Source organism: Paramormyrops kingsleyae, chromosome 16, assembly GCF_048594095.1.
Source record: "Paramormyrops kingsleyae isolate MSU_618 chromosome 16, PKINGS_0.4, whole genome shotgun sequence".
Classification (NCBI taxonomy): Eukaryota; Metazoa; Chordata; class Actinopteri; order Osteoglossiformes; family Mormyridae; genus Paramormyrops; species Paramormyrops kingsleyae.
Window position 1 is genome coordinate 23,402,502 of NC_132812.1, and position 18,713 is coordinate 23,421,214.

An 18,713-nucleotide genomic window follows, 5' to 3' on the forward strand; every position below is an offset into this window, starting at 1 on the left:
ATCTTAAAAAAACATTTAAAACATGTTTATTATACTAAGCAAATTTGTTATTTAAGAAGAGTGCATCAAACTGGTAGCCCTTTAGTGGCTCAGAACCCGTGAAGTAGCTCGAGTTTCAAAAAGGTTGGTGACTCCTGCTGTACAGGATGCCAGTCTGTCAGACAAAATATCCACACACACACTATGGACGAATCTGAGATACGAAACAACTTAACTGTGGGGGGTACCAAGTCTAAATCCACACGAAACGAGGGCTACGGCGGACCCATGAGTTACGACCGGCCTGACATATGTACAGCTTGTGTAACGACCAAAATTTTAGTTTCGACCAAAGCCTTGAGTTACGACCTGAATGCAGGTGTTATGCCGAAAAAGGCATCCCTGCCTTAGAATGCATGCCGGTGTTCCGACGAGTTGAGCTTTTAATAGTTTTTTGGGGGTCAGGGGTTTTTTAGGGGTTAGGGTTAGGGTTTTAGGGGTGTTTTGGGGGTTAGGGTTAGGGTTTTAGAGGTTTTTTGGGGGTTAGGGTCAGAGTTTTATGGACTTTTTGGGGCTATTGATTAGCACTACGGTAGCCTTACTCGACAAAGTAGCTCAACTCGTTTCAGATCAGCGACCAATCGGTCATTTAGAGACAGGCATGCATTCTACGGCAGGGATGCCTTTTTCGGCATAACACCTGTCGAGGCCAAAACGTGTATCGCTTGTGCGGTTATAAACAAAGAGCCGAGATGCCCGAGAGGCATCTGTAAGCATCAGTCTGAGCCCAGATACGCCTGTTTGTGGACGTCATTTCGGTCAGTGCAGTGCTTTATATAATTAATTTAGCTAATCGCAATCAAAGTGGCCCCCAAAAAGCTAGAAAAGCAGCAAAGGAATGAAGAGAAGGTAAAGAAATCAATCGCAATCAAAAAGGAGGAAATTCTATAGATATTTGAATGGCGTTCATGTGACCGATCTGGCTAATATGTACAGCATGTCGAAATCCACCATCTCGACAATCTTACAAAGAAAAGATTTGTATCTTTGTAAATTTGTACAGATTTGGTGAGTACATTAGGGAAATTATTGGTGTTTCTGGTAAATTACGCACATTATAGAACCCTTTTTATTATGAAAAGGTTAGGTAAGGGGTGCATTATGAGGATTTCCATTATTTCTTATGGAAAAAATAGTCTTGACTTACGACCAACCCTTGCAAACGAAGGGTCCACTGTACATGAAAATTCCACAGAGAGCAGATGCGTGATTGAAACGCCAAACTCTGGAGGTGTGCGTTGACAACGCACCTACTCACATATTGTATAATAAAATTACGCACACCTTGCCTTAAACAAAAATGTCAATATAAACCATTTAATAAGCGTTCGGAATTTCCATGACATTGCACAGTCTCTTGGTTGTCTTATAAGAAAATCATTTTATTTTAAAACCATTTAATGTTCAGAACATATATCAAAGAAAAAGAATGGTATTATTGAGACTCTTCACATTGATGTCCACAATCTGAGCGTGCTCAGAAAACAACGAAGGAACCGAAGAGAGAAATAACTTTCTGAAGCTTCACCACAAAAGTCTCGTTTTCATCTTAAAATATTTTAATGTGCTTTCTGCCTTTCCTTCCTCCTTTGAAAAGCAGCAAGACTCAGTGTCCTCGTTTTAATTAAAAACAAAAAAAAAATCGTACAAGATTTGCTTTATTCCTCGCGTGTGTATTTACTCTCTTCCTCCCTGCTTATAAAACAAACCTAGAACATTTATTTAAAAGTCGGTTAGTGGGGGAGTCCATTCTGAGGCGATCGTCTGCCTTTCTCCAAGGAACTGCGGCCGCAGTCTGTTCTGGAATTTCCAGAAATGTTATAATCCCAAAATAACTTATACAAGATCTGTACATAAATTACAGTAGGCTTGCGGTTTCCAAGAGGTCCACACAAGCGGGGAGGGGGGGGGGGGCAAGCGTCAGAATCCAGTTGAGAGGCAGTCTTTGCATCACAGGTTCACCGGTGCCGGGTCGAGTTTGCCTGTAAAACTGCCCCAACCCCCCCCTGCGCTTCACAACATTTGCAGCTACACTTCGAAATGAATGCAAGAGTCATTGATGGCCTATGTCGTGTTATTTGTCTACCCTCTGGCCCCAGATAGATGGATTTACAGCTTGTTGTCGTGACGTAAACCACTGTAGGAAATTACCTGAAAGAAGTACATGTTTCTATGAGCGTGAAAAACGCCCTATCAGACAGAGCAGGGAGTTTAAAGCGAGCTTTTGGCCTCCGACTCCCATTGGAATAACAGAGTACATCCAACCTTGTATACATTCAGCAAAGAAGCCTTTTCCATCTCACTCACACCACCCAGATCTTTAAAAAAAAAAAAAAAACCCACCATCTATAGACGAGACATATCTATGGATTCACTTTACGAACACTTCCGTTCCTAAATCACCAACCCGATATGACACCTATTCAACACCTCGGCATTCTTCTGTAGAGAATGTGGATAAACAGAAAAAATAATAGACTAAATTGTGAGCTCATTAGTTAGATAGCATAGGCTTGACCCGAGATGCTCACTTGCATAAGACGTAGATCATTTTCACACAGGGAAACTCGGGGTACAGACACGGCGTGCCCCTCCCCCATAGTGGCACACCCCCGGGATTTTTATTGGAGGGGAGGGGTCAGGACCTAATGGTGCACCCACACCTCCCACACATCATCACAGCTGAATAGTGAACTTATCGATGAACTTCACAAACAGCTGGCTGAGCAAGTTAAGGCCTCATTTTAAAACACTGGGGGGGGGGGGGGGGAATCATAATCTTAAGCAACCCGATGTACAACTTCAAATGTAGGATTATGCTTATGCTGTTAGGCCTGACCATAAAAAAGCCTGAAATCATTTACAGGATCTCTAGGCTGTTCTACTTCCTGATATCTTGATAGCATATTACAGTCAATGATGGGGAAAAAATAAAATAAAATCAATCAACAATTGTATTCAGAAGTGACGAAAAATATTAAGAAGACATCCTGTCTTTAAAAAATAACACAGGCCATCATACAGGAATCCTTAGAAGTTTAAAACTCAAGCAGGAATGTGTTTTTTAAAAAAGAAAAATAAATGAGGAATTTCCTTAAATTTCAGAAATTTTGTGCTAGACATCAGTTTTAATTATCTGAATAATTTCTGAGCTAAATAAATATCTTAAGCTTTAATGCAGGCATGAGAAAGAGGCGTTAAGCCCCTCCCAATGAAATGAGGCACATTGACGAAACAGCGCCCCCTAGTGCCATCCCTCTAGCTTGACCACATCTGAGCTGCTGGAGCAAGGCGGTGGGGGGGTGGGCTGCAATGCTGGGACACGCAAGACGATTTACTCAATACTGACATTCAACCCAGTAAACAAAACCAGTACGCCTTAGCCAGCCCCTCACCTTGCCTTGACAAGGGGTCTTGTTTTGAAAGTGGGAATGGAAGGTTAGTAATACAAATGTTAACATACTGTATAACCAATAAGCCCTCCAAAATGGTTCTCCATATTTTCTGAGGGAAGAACAGACGTGGGGCAGAGTCCCACCCCCCACGTTCGCCTCTTCCCGCAGCGTGCAAAGCAGGCCTGCTCTCCCTCCTTTTCCTGGCGTCTCTGTCCAGGCGGGGATCACATGTTGTAGGCCACATAGATGGGGTCCAGCTGGTCGGCCAGGAAGCCGTCGCGCAGGTGCATGCGCTGCTTCTCGCCGCGCGAGTTGATGGGGATGACGCCCGGGTCCACCACCACCACCACACCCACGATCAGGTAGTGCTCCTCCAGCACCACGTTGGTCACCAGGGCCACCAGGTCCAGCGCCTCCTGCTCCGAGCCCTCCAGCTCCACCACCACCACCAGCAGGTTGGTCCAGGTGAACACGGCGCTGGGAGGTGTACATGAAGGGGGAAGGTTAGAGGGTAACTAGTGAGTCCGCCATTAAGACACGTATATGATGGATATTCTGCATTACAGCAGTTCAGCTTGAGTTCTCTACCCAGCCTCAAAGGTACATCAAGTGTGTCCATGTCAGCTCAAACCAGGACCATGCAAGGTACAAGTATTTAACCATCACGCTAACATCTGTCAATGACTTCTGTGCTTTGTAGACTCTTCTATACAGTATATTCTACATTATACCGGAACATGACGACCTACAAGCACAATACGCCTTAACTGCGGTCAATCATGGTGTTTAACCAGGCACTCCTTTCACTCACCACTCGGCGATGCTCTTGTGCGATCGAATGACGGACGTCTCGATGTCGATGGGGTGGTAGCGCATGCCGCGGAGCTCCAGGGTCTCATCCAGGGAGCCCACCACGTACAGCGCGTCGTGCCGTTCTGGAACACGTGCACACAGCACACGCTTTATGCACACGCGGTATGCCTGGTCACAGACCTTTAAGGCGTTAAAGATCACTAGCCATGGTCTTCGGATTACACCAGCACAACAAATTCCCTGTGCTGCACATGGCCAGTTATGAATCCCCCTCTTTGCTACTGCATATTGCTGCCGACTGACTAGTGCCCTGGAGTCGATCGCCGGTACGCACCTCCACTGGCGTCCGTGAGCTCGGTGCGGCGTAGGAAGCCCAGGTACCCCGTGCGCGCCCACACCGTCTGCGTGTCACCAAAACTCAGCCGGGTGTTGAAGTGGTCTGCGTGTAGGGCCTCCTCACCATACACAGTGTAGTAGCCTGTGGCATTGTGGGGGCTGCTCACCCAGACCTATCAACAGAAAGTGGGGGAGAGGAGATGCAGGATGTCCACCCTCCAGCCAGACCTCACATCTGCCCATCAAAACGTCACGGATATCAAAGACTATCCCCTTGGTGACTCACCTCCCCCAGGTGCGAATCGCCCAGAGGTCCCTTGGTCTCTGGATTGGCGATGATCACCTTTACCCCAGGCAAGATCTGTGTAATGTACAAATAACATTTATTTGATATTAATTATCCCATATTAGGATCCATTAGCATCAAGCTAACGTTCGACACGAGTAACGGTTCCTCAGCGTGTTTCTGCAGTTCTCCTTACCTTTCCAGACTCCATCAGAGGCAGGCTATGTGGAGATCCTCTCTCCACCAGACGCACCCTGGAAACAGAACCCCCCCCACCACACACAGTGTGTTAATGATGCCCAAGATAGATGACCCAGAGGCCCCTGGGTGGAGCGTACCAATGTGGGGTGGGGTGGGGGGGGTGCTCACCTGTCGTGCCGCAGGGCTCTCATATCCACATAGACTGTGGTGGGGTCCGGACCTGCTGTGCCCTGGAGGACAGGGGGAGGAAGGATGAGGCCAGAGGGCATTTGTAAGGACTGGCACCATTTTCAATACCTCCATGTAAGTCACAGACACCCCCTGCCCCCCTGCACCATCCAGAAGCCTGGCACAGCATGGCAGGTCAGAACTAAGATGGCAGGAAGCAGAAGGATACACAGATGGAAGGTTCCGGGTACTAACATGAAAACGGGGATCCTTCTTTGACAGCATGATGTCAAGAAGAGCACCCTAGGTCATGTGGTGGCTGGGGGGGGGGAGGGAGGTGAAGTGTGCCCGGGTGGGTGCAGGGCAGGGGCCAGAGGCCACCCAGACCTGCTGATGGAAGCCCGACCCGACCCGACCCCATGAGAACTATCCCACCATCTGAGATGTTCAGCAGCATCGGTCATGGATATGAGTCCAGCCAAAGGTTTGGAGAGGAAACAATCGCAGGTGGAAGAAACAAGCCAAAAAGAAAATGAACAGGAAAAATAAAATCAAATAAAATATAAAAATAAACACAACAAATGGACAGAGAAAGAGGCGACTTGGGGGTGGAGGCAGCCAACAGTTAGAAGGTCCCAGGCAGTGGGGGCTGCGTCAGCTTCACACTCGCCTGTTTTAAATCATAATAATCTGCTTGGAAGATCAGCATTATTCCAAAATTACTTTAAATTCAGCAGCGTGCTCTGAGCTTTTTATTATTATTAAACCCCAGTGCAAAGCTAGCAGAAGACCATCATTAACGATCGAATGCCCTCTTTATGTTAAAATAAAGCGCAGCAAGCTAGCACCATATATAATAATAATAAATAACAGTCCACACGAATTCTTTCAAATTTTCTTGCGCAACAAAATCTACTTTTTTTTTTAAGAGAATCGCGTTAATAAAGGAGCTCGTTATTACCTCGTTAAACTGAGTATAGGTAATTCTTTTCCCTACCAAAACAAATAAGTCAAACTAAAAAGGTTCAAGTTATTATAGCCTTGTGTTCCATTTATAATCTTTATTTTTAAGCAATTTTAAACCATTGACAGCAACGGATTACATTAGGAAGCGATAAACCAAGATGCTTCTGTAATTACAGCAGATTTATTTGCGCTTTTGTGGATCAAGAGCGCGCAGTGACTCTACCGCAGATCAGCAGCTGTGGTTGTTCTATAATCCAGCCGCCTTTAATTAGAAACGACGCTCTTTTGCGTATCACATGTCTGCGGTCGCAGAAACACAGAGAAACCTCACCGACTGAAGAATACTAAACGGATATTTTTACTCAGTAAGTAAAAATGACTATACATCGGTAAAACAATGAATAAGCAAACAGGCCAGCCTTTTGCAGTGAACAGCAGTCGGAGTTTCTCTCTCGCGCACACGCACCCGTACAAGTTGCACACGCACTCGTGCACTAGTACACACGCACCCCTTCCCCGCCCCGCTGCAGTCTCTCCCGAACGGCACACGGTACCTGCTCAGCCAGCTTCCCCAGCCTGTTGGGCTGACGAGAGGAGACAGGCCGGGGGAACCGCGAGAGGACAGGGGGTGGGGCACGCACAGACACGGCCACCGACCGACAGACATGGACCGGGACGGACATGGACACACACAAACAGAGGGATCGGAAAGAGGAAAAGAAAGGAAAAAAAATGAAAGAGCGACAACATCAGATCTGTGAAAAGGAAGCAGCAACCAGACAGGAAGAAGAATTCAGATGTTTGATTTTTACATGCTTACACATCCATATCCACTGTGTTCCATTTTACATGCAATATTATATTTTAAACACCAGGGGGAGCGACAGCGGTACACGATCATCTCTCGGGAAAAATCGCAAAAATCATTTTGTAAAGTATATTAATCACAGGACTTCCTACCATTCTTCTATGGCAGAACAATGTTTTCTTGTAGTATTCTGGAGCCACGTCTCAAATCCTTCTTAGTGTTTGTTTTCAAATGGATTATAGGAAAGTAGTACTGACATATTTGACATTACCCATAAGCCCATTCACACATCACCTCAGTTACTTTAGTGCAGTGTTTTAGTAAATTATTACACATCTGGCAAAACTAATAATATCAGCCATGAAGTACCTCAATCCTGATTGGTGGACTACGATTTCACCCGAATTCTCACTGGTCTGTTCCAAGGGGGACCAACAACATCAGGAAGCTGCAGAACTCCACCCAATCGACAATGAATTGGAACCTGCGCCCCCCCCTCCCCTGGCCCCTCCCATTCCAAGATCCTCCGCTCACCTGCAGGCAGATGGCGATGTTCACCCGGCAGCCGAAGGTGGTGCTGACGGCTCGGGGGGAGAGACCCAGATCCTTGAAGATCTTGGAGAAGGACTGGGTGAGGGAAATGCGGGGCCGCTCCTCTGCGACCACCATGCACGTCCGCACACAGGCCAGGCTGATGTTCCGCATCTGCACGGGGTAAGAGGGCAGACATTAACATTACGTTCATTTATGTAGTAGATGCTTTTGTCCAAAGGTGACGTACAAGTTATGAAAGCCTGGGTTCAGAAAGCAGGTCCGGCGGGAGCAGCCGGGGTTAAGCACCGCACCCAAAAGCTTTCAAGGTCCCTGACCTCCCCAGCTACACACTGCCCCATCTGCTAAAGATCTCAGACGTCAGGTCATGCATAGAGACCAGGAGCATGCATGCAAGTTAAATATAGAAAGTTCCACCCTGAAAACCACCAAAAACCGCTCTTTCCTTGGTCTGGCGTGTGGAACTTTCCACACAGCTGTAAATATTAAAAATGTGACGAGGACTATATGCAATAAAGGAAAGCTTAAAATAGAGACGGACCGAGCTGAAGTTGACGGTACGCTTCAGTAGAGCGCCGTGTGAAGGGGGGTCGCGCAGGTGGCTGACAAACAAGGAAGGTCGCTAAAATAAGCTTTTCACGCTAAACTGGGTGATTTTCTGGGTGTTTTTTTGCAATTCAAAAAATGTGGTAGCATATTAAATAAGTTCTAATTTTAAAAGCTCGGTAACCCCATAAAGAGTATCCTCTTTCAGCCAGTGCTCAATAACCCAAGTTACCCTATACGCTAAAGACAGCATTACTAACTACTAAACATAACTACTAACCTAACTCAAAAAAAAAATAACATTTTGTATTTGGAAGAGCAGAACAGGAAAAATGCTCAAAATGGATTAGGTCCACCTCACCCTATAAAAATATGACAGGTTTGTCGGAAATACCAAGCAGAGACTGGAGACAATGAAGCCCCCATGACCTCAGAGGACAGGCATATCCATCCATCCATCCATCCATCCATCCATCCATCCATCCATCCATCCATCCATCCATCCATCCATCCATCCATCCATCCATCCATCCATCCATCCATCCATCCATCCATCCATCCATCCATCCATCCATCCATCCATCCATCCAGCAACCACTTACCCTAGTCTGAGGAGTATTTTGTTATTTTTTTTTATAAAAAATAACAAAATAAGCATTTCTCCCTCACGCTTCATTCACCGAAAACTGGCTGTCCTTCTCAAGGAGGGACACTGGTGTCCTCACTCCCCAATATGGGACTGCCTGTCACAGGTATGTGAGGGGGGTGGCATTGGACTGCAGTAATGAACACAGAGCTGGCCAGCACACACACACTGAGCTGACATTAACATCATCATTATTCAGTGCTGTGGTGCTTTTAGACAATTCTACTGCAAAGCTTGCTGAGATGAACCACATTGAGCTGAATTGAAACTAATCTGACCTGGATTTCAACTGAGAAAGAGAGAGAAACACAGGGATCAACCAACCCCGGAAGACCACCATCCATCATTCAAAAAACCACCTGGAAGCAGACCGCCATCCGTCATTCAAACAAACCACCCGGATGCAGACCACCATCCGTCATTCAAAAAACAATTAAAACAAACCACCTGGAAGCAGACCACCATCCATCATTCAAACAAACCACCCGGATGCAGACCACCATCCGTCATTCAAAAAACAATTAAAACAAACCACCTGGAAGCAGACCCCCATCCGTCATTCAAAAAACCACCTGGAAGCAGACCACCATCCATTATTAAAACCACCTGGAAGCAGACCACCATCTACTTGGTCATTTGAAAGCCAGAGTTAGGGGGGGTGCAAATTAAAAGTGCCCATTTTGCAGAAAATCCACCCTGGGATCATCTAGGATTAACGTTCTCCTTGGAAGCAGCAGTATCAGCCTCCAGTAAGGAGTTTACACCGAGGGCGTGAAGACGGAGGGGGCAGGGAGGGTGACGCAGCAGCTGACTGACCTTGAGGGCCTCGGTCTGCAGGCCTAGGCCTTTGGTGCACATCTCCATGACAGAGTAGGAGCAGAAGGTCACTCGCACCTTGTAGTGACTAACGGCCCCCAGCCAGAGAGACACGTTGCTCTCCAGCTCCAGGGGCGGCACCAGGATGGACTGGTGTCCCGAGTACACGCTGCAGACAGGTGGGGAGGGGGCTTTGTTACTCAAAACACAAGACATTCTGTTTAACTGTACAGATTCAGGTTTAAAGAACCACAGTCTGGAACACCTCTTACACGACACACACAGGCACATACAAGGCAGCCTATCCTTGAGCACACACAGACACAGATGAGCACAGAGATGGGCACACAGATGGGCACACACAGACACAGACGGGCACGGTGCTAGACAGCTGTGACCCGTCTCTCTTTCTGTAGAAATAGGTTTCAGTTCTGCAACCCCGAAGTCCATATCGCTCTCTGAATACGGCCCCAGAGGCTAACACGTGCCAACTAGACATCACTGAAAGCCCAACGGGGGACAGGAAGCGAATGGCGGCTCACCTGCAGAGGCACCAGAGGGCGAAGCCCAGCCCGCAGTAGGGGTCCAGACAGATGGCGATCTGGCGGGATGGGTACAACTCACACTGCAGCTTAATGGAGCGACACAAAGCACTGGTGGCGGAGTGGGACATCTGGGGACAGAAGAGCGGCAACGTGAGTCACAGAGCTGTGCTGCGTCCGGACAGAGTCAGAGTCACAGCCAGGCTACACTTGGACACAATCAGAACCACAGTGCAGCTGGGCCCTCGGACAGGGAGACTGAGCAAGGTCAGATCCGGACAAAGTCAGAGTCTCAGGAGCTGGCTAGAGCATATGAACAATAAATATATTCAAATGGAAAAATAAACAGTTTATTGACTAAAATGGTTTATTCAACCGGGATTTTTCCATGACATACAGTATTTGGAGCTTCTAGGTGTCTGTTGTAACCAGACTGAAGACACGCTTTCCTTAAACGCACCGGCGAGAGAGCAGAGCGGGCAGGTAAAGCCACACCAACCTTCACTCCGGCCAGGATGCCAGTGGTGGACACGCTGAAGTCCAGGTAGGCCAGCATCTCTGGCGTGGGGGGCTTGTAGATGTGGGGGGGCCTCTTCCTCGGGAGGTCGTCTGGGACAGGCAGGGAGGTCATGAGTGACGGAGCTCTGTTCTTCCAGTGCAGTGCAGTGCGGTGAGGCGACGGCGGTACCTGTGTCCAGCACTGTAGGCCACGTTTTCACGTCTACAGCGGCCGCAGCCTCTTTGGATTTCAGCAGTTTCATTATTGCTTGCGTGGTGAGGATGCAGACAGACTTGCTGACCTGTCGGTGCACAGACCGGCCGGCGCTGATTTTCCCGTCCTCTTTTTAAACATTATTCTACACCCAACCCCCCCCATAACCCCCAAGGTCAAATAGAAAGAAAGCAGGCCGATCTAAAAGCTATGCTGTGGGTCAGCCTGCCCTCAAACGGCCGCATTTCCGCAGGGCCTGCGCGACTCCGTGTGCGTGTTTGCAGGAATGGCAAGTGGGTGGGGTAGTACCTCAACGATCATCTTGACGGTGGGCAGGGTGGTGGCCAGGTTCTGCGGGTGGGGGGGCCTGACGGTCACGGGCACACAGCCAGCGTACAGGCACCCGTAGAAGGTGGCGATGAGGTCGATTCCTGCGGTGGGAGGCAGAGGTGTGAGAGGGACAGCGTACAGTCATGCAAAAACAGTCGATGCTACACCCTGCTTGACTGACGCATTCGTCCAAATGCGTCCACAGTTATTAAATAACTTTGATCGAGGTGCACGGTTGCCACGGGGTTGTTTTCCATCAATTTTTGTCTGACACAACAAAATGTCGCATAAGATAATTGGACGTTAGTGGAGCAGTGTCAGCCTGTGGGGGATAGAGGAGGGAGGGGAGCGGGGGACCCACCGGGGGGATAGACAAGGGCCACGTGGTCCCCGGTGTTGAGCCGGCCCTTCTCCATGAGGGCCACGGCCACCCGCTCGGCACGCTTGTGGAGCTGCAGGCAGGAGGCGCTGCTGGCCACGGTGCCCTGCGTGGAACGGAGCGCGGCGTTAGACATGCTTTCGAGAAGCGACTCCGGCGACTGCGGCCGAGATGGTGGGGGCCTGTTTAATGAAGCTGCGTTAAACCATTAAAATCTGCTTCAGAGGAGGAACAGTCCTCTGCCACACAGAGACAAAGTCACATGCACAGACACATAGTGGACACAGAGCGAGAGGGACAAGAGGACGGGGGATAGAGCGAAAGGGACAAGAGGACGGGGGACAGAGCGAAAGGGACAAGAGGACGGGGGACAGAGCGAGAGGGACAAGAGGACGGGGGACAGAGCGAGAGGGACAAGAGGACGGGGGACAGAGCGAGAGGGACAAGAGGACGGGGGACAGAGCGAGAGGGACAAGAGGACGGGGGATAGAGCGAGAGGGACAAGAGGACGGGGGATAGAGCGAAAGGGACAAGAGGACGGGGGATAGAGCGAGAGGGACAAGAGGACGGGGGATAGAGCGAGAGGGACAAGAGGACGGGGGATAGAGCGAGAGGGACAAGAGGACGGGGGATAGAGCGAAAGGGACAAGAGGACGGGGGACAGAGCGAAAGGGACAAGAGGACGGGGGACAGAGCGAAAGGGACAAGAGGACGGGGGACAGAGCGAAAGGGACAAGAGGACGGGGGACAGAGCGAGAGGGACAAGAGGACGGGGGACAGAGCGAGAGGGACAAGAGGACGGGGGACAGAGCGAGAGGGACAAGAGGACGGGGGATAGAGCGAGAGGGACAAGAGGACGGGGGATAGAGCGAAAGGGACAAGAGGACGGGGGATAGAGCGAGAGGGACAAGAGGACGGGGGATAGAGCGAGAGGGACAAGAGGACGGGGGATAGAGCGAAAGGGACAAGAGAACTGTAGATGCACAGAGCAAGCGGATAGACAGAGAGGGACAGAACAATAGGGGAGGATTCAGCACCTTGGCGTTAAGCAGCAGAAACAGAGGATGGTCTGGGGTGGCCTGGGCTCTCCACTGCAGGACATCCTGCAGGTACAGGAACTGTGGGAGAAAAAGACCTACAGTCAGGATGACAGACCCACAAATGGCCAGGAGAGGGCATCATGCCTCATTAGGGACATCGGGAGGGACAGGCATTCATAGGGATGGGCTGGCAGAGATGGTGACATGGGGGGTGGGTGTGTACCTTACGTAATCCTCCATGGGGGGCGGGGGTAACATGCAGGGGTTGGTATGTACCTTACGTGCCTGGTCATTGTCCTCCAGCTGGGTCACGTCCCTACCGCACGCCTGGGCGATCCTCTTCCCGGCCACAAGGTTCCCCACTATCATAGAAGCGGGTCCCACCTCTGTCGGCACACAGCAGCACAAGCAAGCGGCTCAGGAGATGCCGGACATGCGGGCCCCACCCCAACCTTTATTTTGTGAGAGCTACTTTTAGAAAGAAATACTTTGGCAGAGCTGCCCCCCCGGTATGTTCTGATGACCGGGCTGGGGGGGGATTGGACTACAAATGTGTCTGCCGATCAGTCTGTCGACGGCGGTTGACTGGTAGGCGGCCAATGCCTTAGAGGATGATATTGGCAAAGAGATTTTCTCATTTCTGGGGAAAACGCTTCTCTTATAGCGACACGCTAACGCAGCAGGTGGGCAAATGATGGTGACAGCTGATCACATGGCCACCCCCCCCTCCCTCCCCCCTCCCCACCGCACCTGGCTGCTTCTGCCTGGGCTTGGGCAGGTTGGTGACACAGGTGTGGGGGCACATCAGCACGTTGCAGGGGTGCAGCGCCCCCTCCAGGAAGCGCTGCTTGGTCTCCGAGATGTGGATGCCCCCCAGCGGGGCCTTGGGCAGCGTGTTGGCCGGCACCAGTGCCAGGCAGTACACCCCCACCTGGTGGATGCTGTCGATGGCCTGATGGGACAGACGAGGGGGTCAAAGGTCACATGGAAACGGCATGGGGCGTATTTGTGAGTGACACTGCACTTTTCACTGTTCTTGCACCAATCCTATTACAACCCCAATCCCCTAGTATTTCTGGCTTTGTGCTATTTGCACTATTGTATGCTGCTATGCATGTATATTGTATTTATTCTTCATCATATGATTGAAATCAATTATTTCTTATACTTTTGAAAAGGTGTCAAAAATTTTGTCTGATCCATTTCTGGAGTTTTCTTCTGCTTTTTTGTGTTGTTCCAATGCAGTCAATAATATTTTTTGAGAAGTGGTGCATTTCTGCAGAAAATGCACAAGTGCCATTATTTTTGGCCATGACTAAAAGTGTTGTCAGTGTATGTACATGTGGCTCAATGTAGCCCTTGTGCTGCTATTTGACTCTCCCTGCCGGCCCCTGGAGGATGGGCTCCCCCTTTGAGTCTGGTTCCTCCCAAGGTTTCTTCCTTCTAGGGAGTTTTTCCTTGCCACTGTCGCCTATGGCTTACTCACTGGGGGCTTTGGGTGGGGATGCTGTAAAGCGCTTTGTGACGATGTAATGTTGTGATAACGCGCTATAAAAAAATAGATTTGTTGTTGTTATGTGTGTAAACAGGCATGTGTGTGCATGCATGTGTGTGTGCATGCATGTGTGCGTGCTGTGTGTGCATGCATGTGTGTGCGCGCATGTGTGCGTGCATGTGTTGTGTGTGCATGTGTGTGTGCTGTGTGCGCATGCATGTGTTGTGTGTGCATGTATGTGTGCATGTGTGTGCATGCATGTGTGTGTGCTGTGCGTGCATGCATGTGTGCGTGCATGCATGTGTGCGTGCATGCATGTGTGCGTGCATGCATGTGTGTGTGCTGTGTGTGCATGCATGTGTGCGTGCTGTGTGTGTGCATGCATGTGTGCGTGCTGTGTGTGTGCATGCATGTGTGCTGTGTGCGCATGCATGTGCTGTGTGTGCATGCATGTGTGTGCTGTGTGTGTGCATGCATGTGTGCGTGCTGTGTGTGTGCATGCATGTGTGCGTGCTGTGTGTGCATGCATGTGTGCGTGCTGTGTGTTGGCATGTAAGAGCACAGAGCAGCTCACTTGCAGCACACGGCTCATCCACTGGAAGCTGTCCTCCTCTGAGGCGTCCGGCCTCTGCTCAGCCACCACCACAATCCGCTCGTCATGGAGGACCGTCACCGAGAATACCGCAATCCTGTCAGACACGAGGACCTTAGACAGGGCCGTAGGCAACACCGCCCCCTAGAGGTAGCATCTTTAAAAATGGTGGGGGGGGGGCTCTACAAATGGCCTTCAAATTTATGTGTGCTCCCTGGGATTTGAACCCATGACCTTTGTGTTTGATTTCCCAAAATCCTCCTCTCACCTTCCCCGGTACACAAACTTCATAGGCTCTACTGCCAGCGCCGTGGCAACAACGTCGTCAGCATTGTGCCTCCGCCCACTGACCACCATCAGGCCGTCCATCTTCCCCACCACAAACACCAAGTTATCCTGGACCCGGGGAGACAGGGGGAGTCAGTGAGGGGGGACTGGCCCTTTGGAACAGAAAATCTCAAAGCCCAGTGTCGCCTACAGACTTACCGGTCCAACGAAGCCCAGGAGGGAGGTTCTCGTAAAGGGCCGGTCAGAGATGGGGGCCCCCGACGCAGCTACGGGGATGGTCTGTAGGGGTGGTCGGAGGTCAGAGGTCAGAGGGCGCTATCCACAGCAGCACCGGAGAAGGGGCTAACCGCTAAGGTCGGCCATGTTGAAACGCACCTCAAACACGTTCTTGGTCATGCCTGGCAAGCCGAAGTAGGAGACACCAGTGCTGCTCGAGCTCAGACAGATCTCACCCACCTCGTCGGTGTGGCACAGGTACGGCGTCCCCTCTATCCGCACTACACACACCAGGGCTACAGGGGGCGCACATGAGCAATTCCACGACAACCCATAAATGGTAATGACTAATCGCAAACAGAAATGCAAATGCATAAACAATTTTCTGTACACTAGATGACAGTAGCGGTCCACATACCACCAGGCATGACTTGGCCAACATCTTGCACAGTCAGAACCGAAAGCTTCTCCTCTGTGTCGACCCGAATGACGCCGTGGCTGAGCCCACTCATGGACAGAACCGCCTTTCCCGGGGGGGGCACGCCCATCTCTGGAGGTCTGGTCCAAAGCACAGATATGTATGAACACATACAGATTCACTGCGAGGTGTAGGAGGACTGTAAATATTTACACTGCACTACCATTTGTGCCATACTGCAGATTCTGACACTGGCTCTGCCAAGTGATAAACCGTGCTCTTCCGTCACTGCACCCACTTACCTGCGAATGGTGACAGTCATAGCTTCGGGGGAGCTGGCACAAGGGCAGATCACCTCTGGCCTGAGTCCACGAGACTGGAACACGTTGAGGAAGGCGTCACAGGACGAGATGGACCCTGCGGACACATGCGCACGCATTGAAGGTATAATCTTCACCGGATACCGTGGGCGATTTGTGGTCTTGTGACGTCACCACTCACAGGGGTTGGCCCCATCGGCGACGATGAGCATCCGCAGCGAGCTGAGGCTGATGTCACGCTGGTCTCGCTGGGCCAAGAGCGACCAGTGCATGTCCCTGGACTTTACCACCGCGACCCGTGCTGCGGAAGACGCACGTTGGAAGTCAGACAGCGGCAGCCAATGAGAGCGCGGCCACGTGGTGGCTCTCAACCAATGTCTAAAGACTTTAAGGAGCAGATTCTCACCCTTGTATGTGTGCACTTTCTGAATCCAGGAGAGGGGGTTCACCTTCATCAGGGAGTACGGGATGCTGATCACGTGCATCCGGTTCATTATACTCTGTCGGGCAAGCGGCACAGGTGAGCGACGAGCGTCATTCAAGGTAAAGGTCACCACGACTGGCACCAGAGCGAGAGCCACCAGAGGCCAGGTGGCAGGATTTATCTGGCTTATTTTGGGGGTGGGAGGGGGTCCACATTCAGGAAACACTGCAGTCTAACGAGTGTGCGACCGTATTTCTCAGCGACCCTGATAGACAGGACTATCCTTAAGAAATATCAGCATCTACACCCCTGAGGATTCTGTATGAGGCCAATCCTCAGGACTACTTTAGTGTACTGGTTTACTTTAACATGCTAATTTAAGTACACAAGCCACAGATGGAGATCAGGCAGGAACCAGTTTGCACAGGTCAGAACAAGATAACACTGTACCGCAAACGAGTTAATCAGTATCCCAGTGAGAAAGAGGGCGGCCCAGGCCGGGTACGCACCGTGAGAACCCCGTGCCACAGACCCGCGTCTCGCTTGAAATCCAGGACATTCGTGATAGTCTCGCCTGCAGGGGGGGGGGGGGACGGGACAAGTCAGTGGGAAGGGGTCCCCCTCTTCGCCGTCACCTTGAGGCCAAATCAGGCCTCCTGCACCTCCTCAAGAAACGAATCACTGCTCCCCATCTCCCCCAGAGAATGGGGTGTCGACCACTCACCCTCGGAGTAGCTGCAGGCCTGCGTGAGGGCGTGGCAGTGGGCCAGCATGGCGGCGTGCGAGACTGTGATACCCATGGTGCTGCCTTCCTTGCTCGTCTTGTACTGCATCGAGGCAGAGAGTGCGCAAGGGCGCCCCCTAGAGTCACACGCTTACGTAACAGCTTAACAGACCAGGCACAATATCATACTTGGTGGTAAGATGGCCCCACAACGATGTTTGGAATTATCTTGCCAGGCCTCCTAGATTTTATTTAGATTCCGGGCAGTGAAGTTACACCTTTTAACTGCAGGGTATTTCTATCCGGGAGGGGGGATCATATAGAAATAAACTGTATGGAAGGTAAACCTCCGAAAGCTGCAGAAGTGACTCACCTCGATGTAGGCCGTCTCGTTGCTGGCGTCCCGGATGGGGGGGTGCCAGTCCTTGTGGGGCTTCACCACGTGCTTCCCGTCCGTCACGAACCACAGCAACCGTGGCCAGCCTGAACACACACGCGTACACAGGCACACACACACATACACACACAAGTTCCATATTCAGCTGAAACTACAGTCCACAAAATCCTTTATAAACACAAAATATCTGTGTAAGTCAATAAAATATAAAAAGATCATGTAATGCAATATACAGCGCTTCTAAAATCACAATGAGGAAGCCTCACTCCCTAATTAAAAGGCTGCTGTTAAATTACAGCCCGGCGTGTAACACAAGCCCGTCACACCTACCTTTAAAGGTCACGACCTCTCCCGTTTGTGCTTTGGGGAGACCCTTCTGACAGGCGTCTGTGGTCAGGGCCAGGGCGACCCCGCAGCTGCCCAACAGGAATCCGATTTGCTGACTTCCTGCATCCTAGGGAGCCAATCAGAAGGGGCCTTATTACAAATACTGGCTTGTCTGGTCATCACTCGCAGCTACAGGGCCAATGCTAGCTCAGGCACTGCAATGCCGGCCTTCCCCAGTGTTCAGAAGTGCGTCATTCGGATCCAGTGCTGCCATTTACAGCAAAATATATCATACAGCAGACAGTTTGTACCTTGATCCTTGATGCCTCTTATGTGAAAACTGAAATGAAAGTTTGAGGGACACAGCTGTGTCCCCTGCACCTCAAGATGCCCTCTGTTTGAATCAGAAGCTCTTATGCTTTGGTTAGAGCCAGCAGCCTTTATTTATGTAAATCGATCTCACGGCTCCAGAGCGCGTCTCCTTGGCCAGACATCCTGTACCTCTTGTCCCCGAGTGTCACATGCTGCTTTCAGCGCCCGCTGTTCTTCAGCACTTTCTGGAACGGGCTAACTGATGTCCCGGCCAAAGGAGCTGGCGACGGGCCTCCGATTAATGCGTCCTTTCACCCCCTTAAACCCCCCCCCCCCCAAGTCCCCAGGCCCCAGCCTCCCCCGGTGCTCACCCAGCCAGGCAGCGCGGAACAAACGAAAAGGTCAGAACCCAGCGATTTTAAAGTCGCAGTGCTCAAGTCAGATAATTACCACATTCTTCCCAGCTCTCTCCCTAGAAATCAGGGCTGCAAACTGTACCTAATGAGGGGAGAAATAAACATTGACTCCCACCACTCTGGAGCCCCCTAAAATGCAGCCAGAATGGTACGATCCTGAGGTGAAATCTCCTTTTGATTTAGATGCGGGATCAACATCACTTTAAGAT

At 50.5% G+C, this 18,713-nt stretch overlaps 1 protein-coding gene across 7 annotated transcripts in view; it reads right to left on the reverse strand.

The window, feature by feature from the left end:
• Positions 1-1,324: 1,324 nt before the first annotated feature.
• The window catches only part of dip2a (disco-interacting protein 2 homolog A), a 71,594-nt gene continuing 54,205 nt past the window's right edge, over positions 1,325-18,713 (reverse strand). For 4 of the 7 annotated variants that reach the window (XM_072700902.1, XM_072700904.1, XM_072700907.1 and 1 more), the window contains 28 exons: positions 17,780-17,903; positions 17,426-17,535; positions 17,053-17,155; positions 16,838-16,902; positions 16,311-16,404; positions 16,086-16,205; positions 15,887-16,001; positions 15,585-15,724; positions 15,326-15,462; positions 15,149-15,229; positions 14,931-15,058; positions 14,645-14,759; positions 13,326-13,527; positions 12,852-12,961; positions 12,573-12,653; positions 11,518-11,641; positions 11,136-11,257; positions 10,803-10,914; positions 10,614-10,723; positions 10,115-10,245; positions 9,573-9,741; positions 7,547-7,717; positions 5,239-5,300; positions 5,066-5,123; positions 4,870-4,944; positions 4,582-4,756; positions 4,246-4,369; positions 1,325-3,911 (listed from right to left, as the gene is read on the reverse strand). In XM_072700902.1, the coding sequence (XP_072557003.1) occupies positions 3,659-3,911; positions 4,246-4,369; positions 4,582-4,756; positions 4,870-4,944; positions 5,066-5,123; positions 5,239-5,300; positions 7,547-7,717; positions 9,573-9,741; positions 10,115-10,245; positions 10,614-10,723; positions 10,803-10,914; positions 11,136-11,257; positions 11,518-11,641; positions 12,573-12,653; positions 12,852-12,961; positions 13,326-13,527; positions 14,645-14,759; positions 14,931-15,058; positions 15,149-15,229; positions 15,326-15,462; positions 15,585-15,724; positions 15,887-16,001; positions 16,086-16,205; positions 16,311-16,404; positions 16,838-16,902; positions 17,053-17,155; positions 17,426-17,535; positions 17,780-17,903 (3,411 nt within the window). In that variant the 3' untranslated portion in view covers positions 1,325-3,658. Of the gene's footprint in view, positions 3,912-4,245; positions 4,370-4,581; positions 4,757-4,869; positions 4,945-5,065; positions 5,124-5,238; positions 5,301-7,546; positions 7,718-9,572; positions 9,742-10,114; positions 10,246-10,613; positions 10,724-10,802; positions 10,915-11,135; positions 11,258-11,517; positions 11,642-12,572; positions 12,654-12,851; positions 12,962-13,325; positions 13,528-14,644; positions 14,760-14,926; positions 15,059-15,148; positions 15,230-15,325; positions 15,463-15,584; positions 15,725-15,886; positions 16,002-16,085; positions 16,206-16,310; positions 16,405-16,837; positions 16,903-17,052; positions 17,156-17,425; positions 17,536-17,779; positions 17,904-18,713 lie in introns of those variants that run through there. The other 3 variants (XM_072700903.1, XM_072700905.1, XM_072700908.1) reach the window with 2 other exon arrangements.